Raw genomic sequence first — 16,745 nt, forward strand, 5'->3', positions numbered from 1 at the left:
ATTTCACAAGAAGGTGTGAGTCCCCTTTGAAGAAAGGTGACTTCAAAGACTAAAATGGGTATAAGAAGGGCACCCAAACTTACAAACTTCAGAAACACTTCTGGAATCAAGAGGAACCTCTGCCTGGAGAAGAGCTGATCGCTGAGGAACAAGTGCTGCCCTGCCTGTGACTGTGCTTTGTGGAGCTTTCCTGCAGTGCTGCTTCTGCCTGAGTAAGAGGGCAAAGACTGGACTTTGTGTGCCTTCCATCTTGAAGAAGAAATCTCCAAGGGCTTGATGTAGAGCTTGCCTCCTGTTGTTGAAGTCTCAGGGATAGCAAAGACTTCTTCCTGCCAGCACCTGGAGTCTCTGGAGAGACCCCTACTCTGCTCTGTGGTGCCCTTCCAGTTCCTGGGACCCTGAAAGGAGAGGCTGGCAGCCTAAGGACAAAAATACACGCACTGAGCGCCGTGCGGAGAAAAGATCGACGCGAATCCGATCGCGGCTGAGAAAACGACGCGACGCCGGTTCCGCAGCTGAGAAACGACGCCGCAGGAAACGCGACCGAAAAACCGACGCCCGGAGCAGGAGAAACGACGCGCAGCATCGCTGACGGAGGCTGAGAGATCGCACCCTGCGCCGCGGGACTTTCGGATCGTCGTGTGGCTGGCTTTTTCAACGCGCACCGCCGTGCCGAGTTGTTTTCGACGCACACAGCCGTGCAGGGTTACTTTCGACGCCCACCGCCCGTGCGGGGTTATTTTTGACGCAAACCAGGTACATTTTCACGCTAGCAGCGCTAGTGTGGTGTTACAACTACCTAAAGACTCTTTTTATTTTAAACCTTTAAAAAATCATAACTTGACTTGTGTATGTTGGATTTTTGTCGTTTTGGTCTTGTTTTGTCTAGATAAATATTTCCTATTTTTCTAAACTGGTGTTGTGTCATTTTGTAGTGTTTTCATTAAGCTACTGTGTGTGTTGGTACAAATACTTTACGCCCAGCACTCTGAGGTTAAGCCTACTGCTCTGCCAAGCTACCAAGGGGGTAAGCAGGGGTTAGCTGAGGGTGATTCTCTTTTATCCTAACTAGAGTGAGGGTCCTTGCTTGAACAGGGGGTAACCTGACTGTCAACCAGAGACCCCATTTCTAACATTGGTGACCAGCGGTCGGGATTGGACTTGTATTTGTACTTGACATACAGTAATTAAGTGTACACTACTGTTTTGATCTCAGACCACTACGTGACCACATACTACTTGTCTTGTGATTCTGCTTTTTGTTCTCTGATGTCCTCCTGGAAGTATTGATAATATTTTTGGACTTTGTTTTTTGGTTGTGAAGCCTTTGCAGAATGGAAGTCAATTTCTGGCACCTATTTATGTATAAAAAGTGGCAGCTTAAAGCATTTTGCATGGAAAGGGGACTGGCTGTGAACAGGAAATCCAGAAGGGAGGATCTTGAGTCAGCCCTGTTTCAGTATGAATTGAAACGTTGTCAGGCAACACCACCAAATGAGTCTGAGGAGGATAACTGCTCTGAGGAGGAGGATAACTACTCTGAGGAGGAGGGAACAGAAAGAGATGATTGGCTCCTAGCTCGAATCCGGAGTCTGGAAGAGCTAGATGCAGAGCTTGAGAGGGCTGAGGAGGAGAGAGCCTTAGTCCTGGAAAAAGAAAGGATTGCAGCTCAAGAGCTGAGCTGTGAAGAGCTGAAGCTGGAGGCCATGAGGGCTGAGTCCAGTTCAGATGGTGGCAGCAAAAATCTTGTATCCAGTACTGCTGAAGAAGTGCACATGCCCAGGGAGGTGGTGCCCTACTTGAAGGAGGGAGTTAACACACTCCAGGAGGTTCAGGGGTATGAGGTAGCTCCAGTGATGCACAGGGTCCCTGAGGTGGATTGGGGAACTGGCATGGGGAGTCATATTCCTACTGGTGGGAGGGACACTCTACTGACTCTAGTTGAGAGTGACAGGGAGAGGGGTTCCCCCCAGGTAGAAGTCCTGGTTATGGAGTGTGAAAACATCCCAGAAGAGTGTGGGTTGAGTGTCAGGGACAGTCAGGTACTGTCTCACCAGTCTCAGGAGGGTGATGTGGGGTGCTTTTTCAAAGCAGAGTCACTGGATGGTTGGGTGAAGGGTACTTTGGTTAATTCATGTGAGGGGCTGAGTGATGTAATTGCTGGAGAGCATATGTCTAGTCCTTATTTTCCAGAGCTATGCCAACACCAGGTGGAGTGTGAGTTCTCTGACCCCAGGGAGCTTACAATGGAGGCAGACTTCTGGGTGAGTACCAGAGAGTCTGAAGAGGCATTTGGGGGTGCTCCTGAGAGGAGTGGTCTAGGTAGTTCCCAACCAGGTGAGGTAGGGAAGGATTGTAGTGTCCCAGGTAGGTCCCAGTGTAGTGGGATGGGTGAGGGACCCCATGTCCAGTCTCAGAGGAGAGGGAATGGGGATGGGTTGAGGCCCAAGGTGCCCGAGATCCGGTCCCAGGTCCTGGAGGGTTCCCTGCGGGAACCCCAGGAGGGGAGCCTAGCCTGTACCATAGGGCCATCTGCTGAGGGAGACCCCACAGTGTCAGGAGAACTTGGGGGGGCGGCTGTAGCCAGCGTCCCACCAGTTCTGGTGTCTGGCAGTACCACTCCTAGTGAGGGGTTGCAGAAGTCCAGACAGAGGGTTGAGAGGGGGTTGCGGACCCCAGTGGAGAACCTGGAGGGTCAGGGGTCAGCTCTGAGTGCAGAGCCCCCCAGGAATGACCTTGGTGAGACCATTTCTGGGCTGGGGGGAATCCAGACTCTGTCAGATGGGCAGAGGTCAGGAGACCTGCGCCAGCCAGACTCTTGTATGGCCCTTGGGGAAAGTGTTTCCCTTGTGGGGGGTAGGTGTGCCCCCCAGGAAGTCCTGGTGCGCCAGGCAATGATTCAACCGCAGGATGGTGACTCTGGGTTGAATGATCAGGTTCAGGGGGTAAACTCTGACCTGATGGGGGGTAAGTGTGCTCCCAAGGAAGTCCTGGTGTGCCAGGCAGTGGTTCAACCGCAGGATGGTGACCCTGGGTTGGATGACCAGGTTCAGAGGGTAAACTCTGACCTGGTAGGGGGTAGGTATGCCCCCCAGGAAGTCCTGGGTTGCCAGGCAGTGATCCAGTCTGTGGGTACAGGCCCTGGATTGGGAGGCCAGGTTAAGGGTGTCCCCCCTGACCTGGAGGAAGGGGCTACTGCTAACAGTGCCCCTACCATGTTGTCTTCTGGGGGGGCCGCTCCTAGTTGGGTGGTTCAGGACCCCAGAAGAGAGGGCAGGGGGAGGGAAGCCTCACCCCTGGCCCTGGTCCAACCTGAAGGTACAGACCCCAGGTTGGAGGATCAGTTGCAGGTTAACATCCCTGCACTGATGGAAGAATTGTGCAGGACTGCTTCTACAAGCACCCTGACAGTTTTGGACTCTGGGGGTGCCGCTTCTGCAGGGAGGGTACAGAGCCCCAGAGGGGAGGACCAGGGTCAGGTTGTCATCCCTGACCTGGTGGAAGAGAGAGTGGTCAAAGGGTGCCAGGCACCTGGGGCTACCACCCCCCACTCTCCACAGTCACAGTGGTTAGAGAGGCCTGAGGTCGGGCTCTCATCCCTGACAGTTGTCTGGGGCCACTGTGGCTTGCTGTCCTGGTGGACAGAGTTGCCCCTGGGGGGGGGAGGACGAGAGTCACACCCCGGGGGTGGAGTGGGCAACACCACTGTGTGGGCCCTGGTGGTACTATCTGCCCATTGCAATACATCTGTGAGCAAAGTAAAGTTAGGTGTTGCACAGATGGTGTCTGTAGATGTGGAGAAGGGTTCCCCATGGGTTAGCTTAGTGGGCCCTGAGAGTATGGACAGAGGGATCCAACTGGAGTCAGGAAGGCGTAGAACTGGAACATGCCCCTGCTGTTGTGGGCCTGGGTCCCTGTTCTATCGCCCCAATCAGGGAAGTACATCAAGGTATTGATTGTTCTCCCCTGGCTTTAGGCTGGTAGGGGGTCGTGTTGGACTTTTGCTTATGCAGGGTCATCCCCAGTCTTTTTCGCCTCCTGCCTCCTATGTTTTTCTGACATGTTGCTGTTGGCTTTTCAACTCTGAGCACTTTACCACTGCTAACCAGTGCTAAAGTGCATATGCTCTCCTGTTTAAATTGTATGTAAGTGGTTTATCCATGATTGGCATATTTGATTTACTAGTAAGTCCCTAGTAAGGGGCACTAGAGGTGCCAGGGCCTGTAAATCAAATGCTACTAGTGGGCCTGCAGCACTGGTTGTGCCACCCACATAAGTAGCTCTGTAATCATGTCTCAGACCTGCCCCTGCAGTGTCTGTATGTGTATTTTTACACTGTAAATTCGACTTGGCAAGTGTACCCACTTGCCAGGCCTAAACCTTCCCTTTCCTTACATGTAAGGCACCCCTAAGGTAGGCCCTAGGTAGCCCCAAGGGCAGGGTGCAGTGTATGGATAAGGTAGGACATATAGTAATGTGGTTTATATGTCCTGACAGTGAAATACTGCCAATTTCGTTTTCACTGTTGCAAGGTCTGTCTCTCTCTCATAGGATAATATGGGGGCTACCTTTAAATATGATTAAAGTGTAGATTCCCCTAGAGAGTAGATGGACATGTGGAGTTTGGGATCCCTGAACTCACAATTTAAAAATACATCTTTTAGTAAAGTTGATTTTAAGATTGTGCGTTTGGAAATGCCACTTTTAGAAAGTGAGCATTTTCTTGCTTAAACCATTCTGTGACTCTGCCTGGTTTGTGGATTCCCTGTCTGGGTCAGTTTGACAGTTGGGTTGTTTTTCACCTCACACCAGACAGTGACACAAAGGGAGCTGGGGTGTGATCTGCATTTCCTGATTAGCTATCTCTGCTAGGAGGGAGGGGTGGAGTGGTCACTCTCATCTGAAAGGACTGTGCCTGCCTCTGACAATGCTGTCTCCAGCCCCCTGGTGTGTGTCTGAGGCCTTGCCTGGGCAAGGCAGGATTTCACAAGAAGGTGTGAGTCCCCTTTGAAGAAAGGTGACTTCAAAGACTAAAATGGGTATAAGAAGGGCACCCAAACTTACAAACTTCAGAAACACTTCTGGAATCAAGAGGAACCTCTGCCTGGAGAAGAGCTGATCGCTGAGGAACAAGTGCTGCCCTGCCTGTGACTGTGCTTTGTGGAGCTTTCCTGCAGTGCTGCTTCTGCCTGAGTAAGAGGGCAAAGACTGGACTTTGTGTGCCTTCCATCTTGAAGAAGAAATCTCCAAGGGCTTGATGTAGAGCTTGCCTCCTGTTGTTGAAGTCTCAGGGATAGCAAAGACTTCTTCCTGCCAGCACCTGGAGTCTCTGGAGAGACCCCTACTCTGCTCTGTGGTGCCCTTCCAGTTCCTGGGACCCTGAAAGGAGAGGCTGGCAGCCTAAGGACAAAAATACACGCACCGAGCGCCGTGCGGAGAAAAGATCGACGCGAATCCGATCGCGGCTGAGAAAACGACGCGACGCCGGTTCCGCAGCTGAGAAACGACGCCGCAGGAAACGCGACCGAAAAACCGACGCCCGGAGCAGGAGAAACGACGCGCAGCATCGCTGACGGAGGCTGAGAGATCGCACCCTGCGCCGCGGGACTTTCGGATCGTCGTGTGGCTGGCTTTTTCAACGCGCACCGCCGTGCCGAGTTGTTTTCGACGCACACAGCCGTGCAGGGTTACTTTCGACGCCCACCGCCCGTGCGGGGTTATTTTTGACGCAAACCAGGTACATTTTCACGCTAGCAGCGCTAGTGTGGTGTTACAACTACCTAAAGACTCTTTTTATTTTAAACCTTTAAAAAATCATAACTTGACTTGTGTATGTTGGATTTTTGTCGTTTTGGTCTTGTTTTGTCTAGATAAATATTTCCTATTTTTCTAAACTGGTGTTGTGTCATTTTGTAGTGTTTTCATTAAGCTACTGTGTGTGTTGGTACAAATACTTTACGCCCAGCACTCTGAGGTTAAGCCTACTGCTCTGCCAAGCTACCAAGGGGGTAAGCAGGGGTTAGCTGAGGGTGATTCTCTTTTATCCTAACTAGAGTGAGGGTCCTTGCTTGAACAGGGGGTAACCTGACTGTCAACCAGAGACCCCATTTCTAACAGGGATTCATTTGCATGATTGCTGCAACTCCTACTCTGGACACTTTCCTCACATCTCTCTCAGTTTGGTGACCCATATACTTTGCTTCTTTCTGACAATACTATAAATTAGCAGGGTTAACCTTGTGTCCGTTTGCACCCAAATGATTCAACAACGCTATGGTATGTTGTCTGCAAGCTTCTCGTGTTTTGGACGCAACCATCAGGTTATCAATGTACTGCACTAACTCCGATAGAAATGGCATGTTCGGATACTCTTAAGTTCTTATTCAAGATCTAATCTAGATCACATGGAATCTGAAATAATATTACTGCTGGATTTGTCCCCATGGGACAACAGGATACTACAATTTCATTCACCTTTCTCAAATCCGGAACCATCCTATATTTCCTACTTGGCTTTCGCAGACCCATAATTGGTGAATTACATGGGCTGCCCATTACTTCCTTCAGAATCCCCTGCTCAAAAAATCTGCAATTACTGGTGTAATACCTTCAGACACTTCTGAAGTTGTGTTGTACTGTGGCATTCTATGGAAGACTGCATATGGCTTTACAGTCACTTTGACAGGTTCAGCACCTTGAATAAGTCCAATATCTTTTCCAGAGAGATCCCAAACTCTCAACGTTAATATCTCTTGCAATTCTTCAGGTAAGACTTCAACTGTCATAGCGGGAAACAGTGTAATGAGAGGATGCATCTCATCATTTTGGCTGGAAGTCTCATTATTGCTATTTGTCTCAATTACTATCCCTTCATGTGTACATGTGATGGAACATTTTAATTTGCGTAACAAGTCTATTTCTAACAGACCCACAGGACTTGAATTGGAAATCACAAATCGGTGTTGACCCTATCTTAACTGGAATGGGCTGTGTAATGGGATTTACCAAGTGCTGATTTGCTACTCCTGTAACCTGAACTGTCCTTCCTGAAAGGGGCACAAGAGGGACTTCTACGGATCTGACAGTGGAACAAGTTGCTCCAGTGTCAACCAAGAATGAAACATCATGACCATAACACTGCCGTTCACATAAGGCACATGCTGATCTGCTTCCATTGAGGCAGCCAACCCACATTTCTCCTCTTCTGAACTCTCACTCATGTACTCTTCACTCGCCTTATCATCACTGAAATCAATCAATGATTAACTAATTCACATTTGCATTTTTCTTTGGTTCACGTTCTGCTGAGGAGCCATTACCTGTTGCTATGCCATCGGAGCTTGTGGTATCTGCATTTGCTGTGGGGCATGGATCTGCTGCTGGGGAAATTGTACCTGTAGCTGGTGACCCTGTATTTGGACTACTCTAGTAGAAACATTCATGCCTTGATTTTGGGGCCTTTGAACTCTCTGAATTTGAAATTGACTGCTGTCAACCATCTGCACAACGCCACTACCTTGCACCCAATTATTCACATTACTAAATGGACACTCCTGATTCCTATGTCTGATGTTGCTGCACACCCGACAAGGAAGCATTTTCTTCATGTTCTGGACATCAGCCACATTTGCATTCGGATGTACTCAAATTCCACAACCTCTACCTCTGAACTGAGGCACCATATTGCCTTGCTGCTGTGTCCCCTGCATTCCCCCTGCTTTCACCATTCCATGCGATCCCTGTATACCTTGCATTTTCCCTCAACCTCTTCTGCTTCCACTCAATTTAGTCACAACAATATTTTGTGTAGTGCAATACTTCATCAGTCGGCTTTCCTTTCCAACAAATAAAATGATTGTGAATCAAATTACTAATTTCGGGTTTCAATCCTTGAACTAATCTGAACACAAAATTAATTGTGTCGCTAGGCTCAATAAGAAATGTCCTTTCAATTCTTTGCCAAGCAATATCTTTAGGGGGAACTCTAGTTTTCAGGAACTCATTCACTTTATTATAGCTCCTCATCACCTCTTCAGATGGCACACCTGTTAACTGCATCCCTTGACGGTTCACGTGTTGGCCAATCAACACTCCACTTGCACTCAACCCACTAATCTGCTGGAACTACAATCTCAAATAAAGTATTCAAAGCTTCCCACAAACACTTTGCAAGCTTGTGTTTGCTGGTACCGTTCCACTGGTTTCTCCCTCAACTTTGGATAATCATTTGTAAATGACAGTTTGTCACTTCTGCTCCAAGGAACATTAACAAAATCCCCTCCAGTAATTTCTCTCATTGGCATCATTGTCACAGCTCCCTCAGCCTGTTGTACATCATTTGAAGATGTAGTTGGCTTCTTTTACTGATCTCTTTTCTTTGCCCACCTGCCTTCCCATTTCCTCATGTTTGAATGCTTTGAATCAACTCCTTAATGTGAATTTTCATTCCAGTAGATCTCATGTTTGCAATGTCTTTCAAATCAAATTCTAATCTGTGACCTTTCTTCAACTGTTTAGATTTATTAATTTCAATTTCATATTTCTCAGCTAAGTTAGTCAAGGGTGTTCTTATTGCCTGCTCTTGCGCTAATACCGTTGAACCTTTAGAGCATGGAGGACATGTCACATCAATTAGTGGACCCACTCCTTTATGTGTCTGATTCGAGACAAAATAATTCATAGGGGTCATGGCTGGCACAGTACTGTTCAGTGTCTACATTTCTGCATTAGTCTTAAAAGGTGAATTCATTGCTGATACTGAATTGGGAATCTGGGAATCACTCTCATTATTACCCCGGGCAAACAACGGGCTCCTGGACATATGTTATGGGAACTTTTAATGCTTCTGGTCCTGAAAAATTTGACTGACTGGTGGGAACAATAATCCTTTACTTTGGGCAATCAGTAATGTTCCAAAAGCCTGATTTGACTGATTCGGGTCAACATTCTGCAGTATCATTACTGGGGAATATATAGGCATCTTCTGTCTCTGATCATGACTTGTGTAGGTGTCTTACATTAGGTGTGGACTCAGAGTCATTCCTGCATTCTGAATTGTCTGTGTCATACCTGGAACTGAGACATTCTGAACTGAATTAACATTTGGAACTGTTGAATAAACCGCTGACACCTGTGCAACATTTGCAGTAGGTACATTAGTAATTATCTGAAACTTGTTCTGTGTGCCTGGGGCTATAGCCATATTCGTGACTACATTCTGGCTTACTGATGCATCTGTATTATACAGTGGGGGGCGATCCTGCAACAACTGAGTTACAAATTCATCATCCAAATCACTCTCAACGTCTGCTGCCCTTTTCTTTTCACCAAATTTCTGTTCTGTATCTCCCTCAGATTTCTTTTTGGCTTTAGGTTTAACACTCCTTCCTCTGATATTTCTGGAAACAACTTCACTGCTGCAGTGTATCTGCTCTCCACATTCTCTGCTCTGTATCCCACCTGGCTTCTGTTAACAGCCTTTCTGCTTTCCTCATTCTACTTTCAAATTTCTGAACCTCTTTTTGTCTCGCAGCCAGTCCCAAATGGCAAGTGCTTCATATTGTGCAGGTCTAGGAATGGGTTTTGATTTATTCAACACCCTCCACAAAATTTCAAAAAATTTCAAATGAAAAGATCCATAACAAGGAAAAGCTTAAGTACCTTCTTTCTCAGTTATCTTGCACCATTGATTTACCCAAAGACATGCTGAAATTCCTCTCTCCTCCATTACCTTGAATGCTGGTGTACCCTCAGGTGGTGTATGCTCACCCCTGCTAACTGGAATAAAAACATCTCCTCTCAGCGTGCTCCTTAAAGCTTTGAAAAACGTAATTTTTATACAAATTAATTCACAAACCCAATTTCTAGGAAACCAAGAAGTGATTTTCAATCCCTTTCACAAGCTGTTCTCAAACTTTAGCAATCCACCAATCTGTGTGCGGCTCTTCTCATTAACCGACCAATCTCAGCGTGGACCAAATGATGTCACACTCACTTCGCTCAACAGCTGCAACTCAATGCAGCGCCATGTCATAATCTTCTCATGCAAAACCTATATGCAAATATTGCGAGCACAAAACCTGTCTGCTCACTATGGGTAGGACTCAAATGCTTTGAAAGCTGTGTGGAACTTTTGATTGTGGCCTTTCACACTAATAGCTACTCTTCCAGCTATGGCTTCCTCACAAACGCCAGTAAGAATTAACCTTCAAACCTCACTCCAGTTGGTACAGATTCTCCCTAAGCACTCAAGATTCACTTAATACCAACTAACAACACATACACTCAAGGGAAATCTACTGGTGATGTTGACAGCGCTCAGTCGACCAACACCTCACCTGCAGACCATAAATTAACCCCATTGTCTCCATACACTTGTACTCCGGAGTCTTAGGCCTTGCAGGACCCATCAACAACAACAACCACGTGGGCATTTTTTAGCACAAATCGCAACATTCACTTGGCATACGCAAACTCCCTACTCAGTTACCTTGTAGTATGCAAATAGCCTATTTACTACATACATCACACTTCACCGCGATTTAGCCAAACCATTGCAAGAACAAACCCTACTTAAAACACATACCTTACACTTGTAACACAACAACATTGCTGGAATTTCATCAACCTTTACACTACACCAAAAACAACTCACAATGTGGGCAAATTCAGACTCTCCTCCTCACAAGACAAAACCATGGCTCTGCTACCAAAAACTGTTGGCGCACTGGGCCCGGGAAAGATTTTTCTTTTGATTCTGGTTCATAAACCACCCATATGCCGGTGAGACACCATCTTTTTTCTCACCTCATAAAGTCAACTGAACCTTTGGACTTGGCGAAGAGTTTAGTAGTCTGAATCATTCAATCTCAAATCCATAACATTATCATAAAACAATACTGGAAACCATAAGCAATTTACACCAAATCAAACTCCAATTAGGTTTCAAAGCTTTATTCCAATCCCAAAATCAGTGTCACATACATGATGTGCAAAACTAAATTATAAAAATACATGAAAACCATAGGATGACCAAAATATCTGAAAAGATTGAACCTTCTAAACATCAGCACTGCGAAACACTCTAACATAATGATATAGATTAGCAAAAAATATAAGTTTAAATCATATTCATTTAACACTTCAATTATTAATCTGCATTTTAATAAAACATTTTTTAACGTTAATTCATTTTAGTACTTCATTTTATATGAATGCAATACTCTCATGTTAAAACATTGTGCTTAATACGAATGGTGGCCACATGGTCCCCCATATTTCTAACATGTTCATTTTGGAACTTGTGTTATTTTCTCTGTTAGGCTTTTAAATGTAGGTTATTTAGTCACCATATGCTAATTTATATGCCGCTAATTTATTAATAAAATGTGATCTCTCTCAGTGGTAAATGCTTTTGTGAAATACACATTCCTCCCTTATAACAACTATTACACATGAAAGCAACCTACACAGTAACAAACATGAGAAATGTTGACTGAAAGAAACACCCAGTGGTGATCTCTGATCTGCCTTTCTCAGAAGGCTCTCATAGTAAAAGAATAACTCCTATTTTAGAAAAACAGATTGAAAAATCGTACACATGCTTATATAAGTAAAAACAAGAAAAGGCTAGGTGAGTTTTTTGATAAACCGCCATTATTTATTTAGCTGTGTATTTGGTCAGTAAGTGGAACCACTTGTTGCACAGTGATAGCTGATTATTCAGTACGTAATTCTTGATAATTGTAACTGTAGAGCAAAGGCTACTCGACCAGAAAACTCCTTCAGCCTCACATCGGCATGTTTTACATATTCAGCTACTGAATTGCACTGTTAGGTAAACTATATATTCCATTGGTGCTGGAGACAGAGTGGTGTTGGGAGGGAGGGAACTGGCAATGAACTGCTGGCCTCTCCGCTCTGATATCAACTCCAGAAATACTTCATATTCATTGTTGTGCTCAATAATAGAGTTAGCGACGAGTTAGCGAACACTTCAGAATTGATACAAAAGAAAGTTCTCGCCAGTCTGAGGACTTTCCACTCCAGTATTAGTTCCCGTGGACCTCATCCAAAAATAGATGTGCATTTTTTCTTCCTGGGTGAATATAAATGTCCCGATTGAGGATGGTTAGCCTGGCTGTGTGTTGGAAAGAAAAACAAAAGTCTACTCTTTAAATATTTTGCTCAGTCAGCTACTTTTTAATGTTCTGTAATGCTAACCCACTTTGCTCTGTTCCACAGCTCAAGTTTGCGAAGGGTAGCAGCCTGGACACTCTAAATATGATCTAATTTTAAGGACTTTCTCAAAGCAAAGAAAAAGGAGGAAGTTATGCCATTAGTTTTATAAAAATCTCTTACTTAAGCCTAATGAAGGTGTCTTCCCTATATCATTTCCCACTTGCCCTAGAGAGAGTGCCTGTATGCTAGGAAATGGTCACAGTGCAGTTATTTCTAAGTTCTATAAAAGCCACCCTGGGATCTGTTGAAATTTGTACCTTTTGCGTCTGGAGTGCAGACACCTCCTGTGATGCCCTGTAGTGTCAGAAATGTATAGCTAACTGTCACACTCAGTGAATGTCGTCTTCAGTGATGTCATCAATGGTATAATTTGGAATGTCATCAGTGATGAAATTGAATGTGTAATGAGTGATGTAATATTTGAGGTTATAAGCAGTACGTGACCGGGGTGCAAGTTAGAGTTAACTCAGTTATCGATAGCTTCTGAATTTCAGTGTTTTTCAGTTCAAAATGGTTTGTTTTAAGTGACATTCTCACACAACTATAAAGTCATCTTAAGCTTTGTTTTTTGTGTTTTTTTGTGAGTTTCTGAGTTAAAAAAAAAAAAAAAGTCTGATATTATCACCCTACTAACTATATCACCACATTCACCTTTGTTTTTTTCAGTGAATTTCTAGGGTATTTTAACACTAAGTATATTCCGACTGCCAAACCTAGTTATAACATCACAGGATACACAGAACATGCTGCAAATAGCTCATGATGTAAGGACATCACTGAAGATGTTGTATTTTATTTGTGCTACTTTGTTATTTACGTGCAGTTTGTTGCCTTGTATTTGTGATTAATTATCACCCAGTTCCTTTGTTATCATTTGCTTGTCATTGAAAGGGATAAAACACTGTCAGTCTAGATTCTACATAAAGACCTGTAGGCTGCTCCAAGATTACTGCAACAGGCACATAAACTCTCAGAATGATATTTTTGTATTTTAGAATGTATCTTTCCCAGTCAACACAGTAAGTCTTTGCAGCAGTAACTCATCCCAAATTATCTTACATTCAGGCCACATTCTCATGGTCCCATATTACAATACAGTATTGTTCTTGGTATTAATGTAGTTATGTTTTTAGCAGATGGCCACACAAATAAATGTTCAATGATGTCAAAGGTTAGCACTGATCTTTCAAAATCTGGTGTTGCAGTGTTGACTGTGTACATGGTTAGTGTATTGAATTTTGATAAACTAGCGTGGACCATTAAATTCATAGGAGTTATATATCCTTAAAAAAGTCCAATGGAAACAATTCTGCATTTATAAAGTTAATTAGAAGCATTTCTATTGAGTTTTCAATAAAAGCAAACAAAACTTAAAAATGCAAAGGGAACAAGTGTTGCAACGCGACCAAGCATTAGGAAGCATGGTCATGATAAAGAAACATGACATCAATAAAAATAATCAATTTCCAGGCTGAGAGAGCAATAAAGAGATTGTAACACAATAGCAAAACAAGCGATGTATAATTTACACGCTACAGTGGCATCAACCACAGGTCAGGGATAGTTTATGGAACCAATTTACTCTCAGCAGTGGAGGCCATTAGATCAGCCATAGTCACCTTCCTCATAAACTCCCTATTGGGTCTCCAGCTCTTCGTAGAGGTGGAGACAATTAATAGCAATAGGGCCACAACTCTCCTGCTGAAGTAAGGAATATCTAGAATATAGCCCAGGAGCAAGGGTAGAGGGGAGTCATGTTAGTTATTTCACCAATCATGTCAGAAACCTAGGCCCAGAAGGCTCAGATAGCAGGAAAGGCCCCTGGCCAAATGCATGAAATTTGCTGGGTCATTGGAGCATTGGGCACATCATGAAGGCCTCGTCCATTTGTTCAGCGGTAAGCGGTACGGGGGTGTAATAAACACAGTTAATAAAACTGAAATGGGTGAGTCTGTGTTAGTGGTTAATGGAGACACATTATTTGCTGCAGCAGTGGTCCGCGATCTTGAGAGGTATCCCTAGATCCACCTTCCAGCACACAATAGGCTCACCTATAGTGGAGGGGAGCCAGCTCTTTGTTATTTTAAACAAATGGCAAACTGAATACCTGGTGGTAGGGGACGTGCCCATTTGTGTAACAGGGGCAAACATTTCCAGGTCCTGAGGGAAATCAAACCACTGCGTTTGTAAAGTTAAGTGGGAGTTTGTCCACTCTTTACCAAGGTGACTGACCCTTCCAGTGTGTTAAACAATGTAAAACTAAGTGTATCATGTTATTTTATCAGATGGGGATTTGCTAGCGCTCAACTGCCTGTGACTAGACTGTGCGTCAGTGGAGGGGTCCCTGAACACCTGCTGATTGATTTCTTCTCTTTTTTTAAGTTGCTGTTCGTGAACATCAACAAGCAAAATGTCGAGCAGAGGTGGGAAAAAGAAGGCGACAAAGATGTCACGTTCCGCAAAGGCTGGGGTCATATTCCCAGTAGGACGAATGCTGCGTTATATTAAGAGAGGGCAACCAAAATACAGAGTAGGTGTCGGTGCTCCAGTATACATGGCTGCCGTGGTGGAATATCTGGCGGGTGAGTCTAGGAAAACTACATAATAAACGGGTGAGACACACAAGCTTTGTGTTGTGAAACTTAACACATGATTTTAGCATGAGACATTGCAAACATTGTATCTATTAGTACGAGAATTAGCATTCTGTAAAATATTTGTTAAGGATTCAGTACTCATCGAAAGCACCAGGAGACCTGTCCATAGAATCTTAACTGCTGAGATCTCAGTACACATGCGCCCTCATTTTAGTAGTAAATGTGAGTGGCTGGAAAATGGGGACTGCTAATAAAAGGGAGCAGATTTTGGGAGGACTAAGGGGCTAATGAATGGGCTAAGGATGGTTTTAACAAGAGAAATACACCCACCCACAAAAGAGTAAGTCTATTGCTATTCATAAATTTCACTTACAAATTTACTATACCCAAAACGACTCAAAACAATAGTAAATATACTTCAGCTCAGAGTTGGAGTAAGTCCAGCATCACACATGGTCAATGAGTGATACTGCATCGCCCTATTGTACAATGTAATGCCCCAATTACTTAGCAATAATAGCATTACTATAAGCCTTAAACCCTTGCTTTAATTCATAATATCATGAGGAAGTCCTGCCTCCTCAGATACCAATCACCATCAACTGTTGAAATAAAAGGACAGGACCCTCTACTCGTCCTGTTCGTCTAAAGCCTCAAACGCAGCCAGACTTAGTTGGCTTAGAAAAGACAGGGTGGGAGGAGGAGAAGTTTGAACAATGGCTTTCTCCTCTCATAAAGCACAAATTCTCGTCCATAGTGCTTTGCGCTTGATCGGATCTCAGGGAACAGAAGTATGGATGACCACCTGGTCTGAAGGAGCGCATGTGATAACCTCTACTGACGATGTTCAAAGCCCACTGATCGGAGAGGGTTTTTTTCCTGTGCTTTCGGAGATCCTGTGATTCTTCCATCCACTGCCTCTAGGCTGACAAAGAGACAGGAAGAGTCAGCCTGGTTTGCTGAATCATTCTTGGGCATAGAATTCTTGGGTTGGCATTTCTTCCTTTGTTAAGATCTTCAATACTTCTTTGGCGATCCATAAGAATAACAACCCAAGATCTTTGCGAGCTTGAAGATTTCCCCTATCGAGTAAGGTGTTTTCCCTGTTCTTAATCACTTTCACAATCATTGCATTTATCTGGTCCCCATATAACCTCTTTCCATGTAAAGGATTTTTTAGCAGGACTGATTTTGCTGATGCATCTGCTTTTCAGCCCTCATTAAGAGATTCATTCTTCCTAACAATGGAGGCCCTGCTGCCATTGCAGTAGAACTCAGTAAATCACAGGATACATTAGCTAGAAACGGGGCCCCTTGCTCCATTGGGCTAGGTCGGAGGGCAGAGCAGACCATGCCTTCTTGAATTGCCACAGCCAGGTTTTCAAAAACCTTCACATACAACTGTGCTATATATATGTGTGTGTGTATATATATATATATATATATATATATATATATATATATATATATATATATACCAAATAAATACCAGTCTTGAGAGACAAGTTATATTGCAGAAAACACCTTTTCAGTGTTTCAATTCAAGACATTTCTTAAGTGCATGGCTATGTGACAGGCCTCACAGCGAAGAATGGTCTGCCAGACTCCTAGAACATCATGAATGCCCAAATATTTGTCTTGTAAGCTGTTTCCTGAAACTGAGTACATTGTAATTCTGCCTGAGCACTAATGGAAGGGAATTCCATAATTTGGGAACCAAGTGTGCAAACGAGTGCCCTCTGCTCCTGGCCTTTTTCACCCTTGAAACAATGAGCAACTTTAGGTTCCCAGATCTTAAATTTCTTGTGGGACGGTATGGGTGAATCAAGCAGTTTAGAATTTGTGGCCCCTTCCTATACAGAGTACGATAGGCCTGGCACAAAGCTTTAAACATGATCCTTTTTTGTA

At 44.3% G+C, this 16,745-nt stretch overlaps 1 protein-coding gene across 7 annotated transcripts in view; it reads left to right on the plus strand.

Moving 5' to 3' along the window:
* MACROH2A1 (macroH2A.1 histone) overlaps window positions 1-16,745 on the plus strand; it is a 254,157-nt gene that overhangs the window by 84,019 nt on the left and 153,393 nt on the right. For all 7 annotated transcript variants that reach the window (XM_069199232.1, XM_069199237.1, XM_069199236.1 and 4 more), the window contains one exon: window positions 14,623-14,822. In XM_069199232.1, the coding sequence (XP_069055333.1) occupies window positions 14,651-14,822 (172 nt within the window). In that variant the 5' untranslated portion in view covers window positions 14,623-14,650. The remainder of the gene's footprint in view (window positions 1-14,622; window positions 14,823-16,745) is intronic.

This window comes from Pleurodeles waltl, chromosome 7, assembly GCF_031143425.1.
Source record: "Pleurodeles waltl isolate 20211129_DDA chromosome 7, aPleWal1.hap1.20221129, whole genome shotgun sequence".
Lineage (NCBI taxonomy): Eukaryota > Metazoa > Chordata > Amphibia > Caudata > Salamandridae > Pleurodeles > Pleurodeles waltl.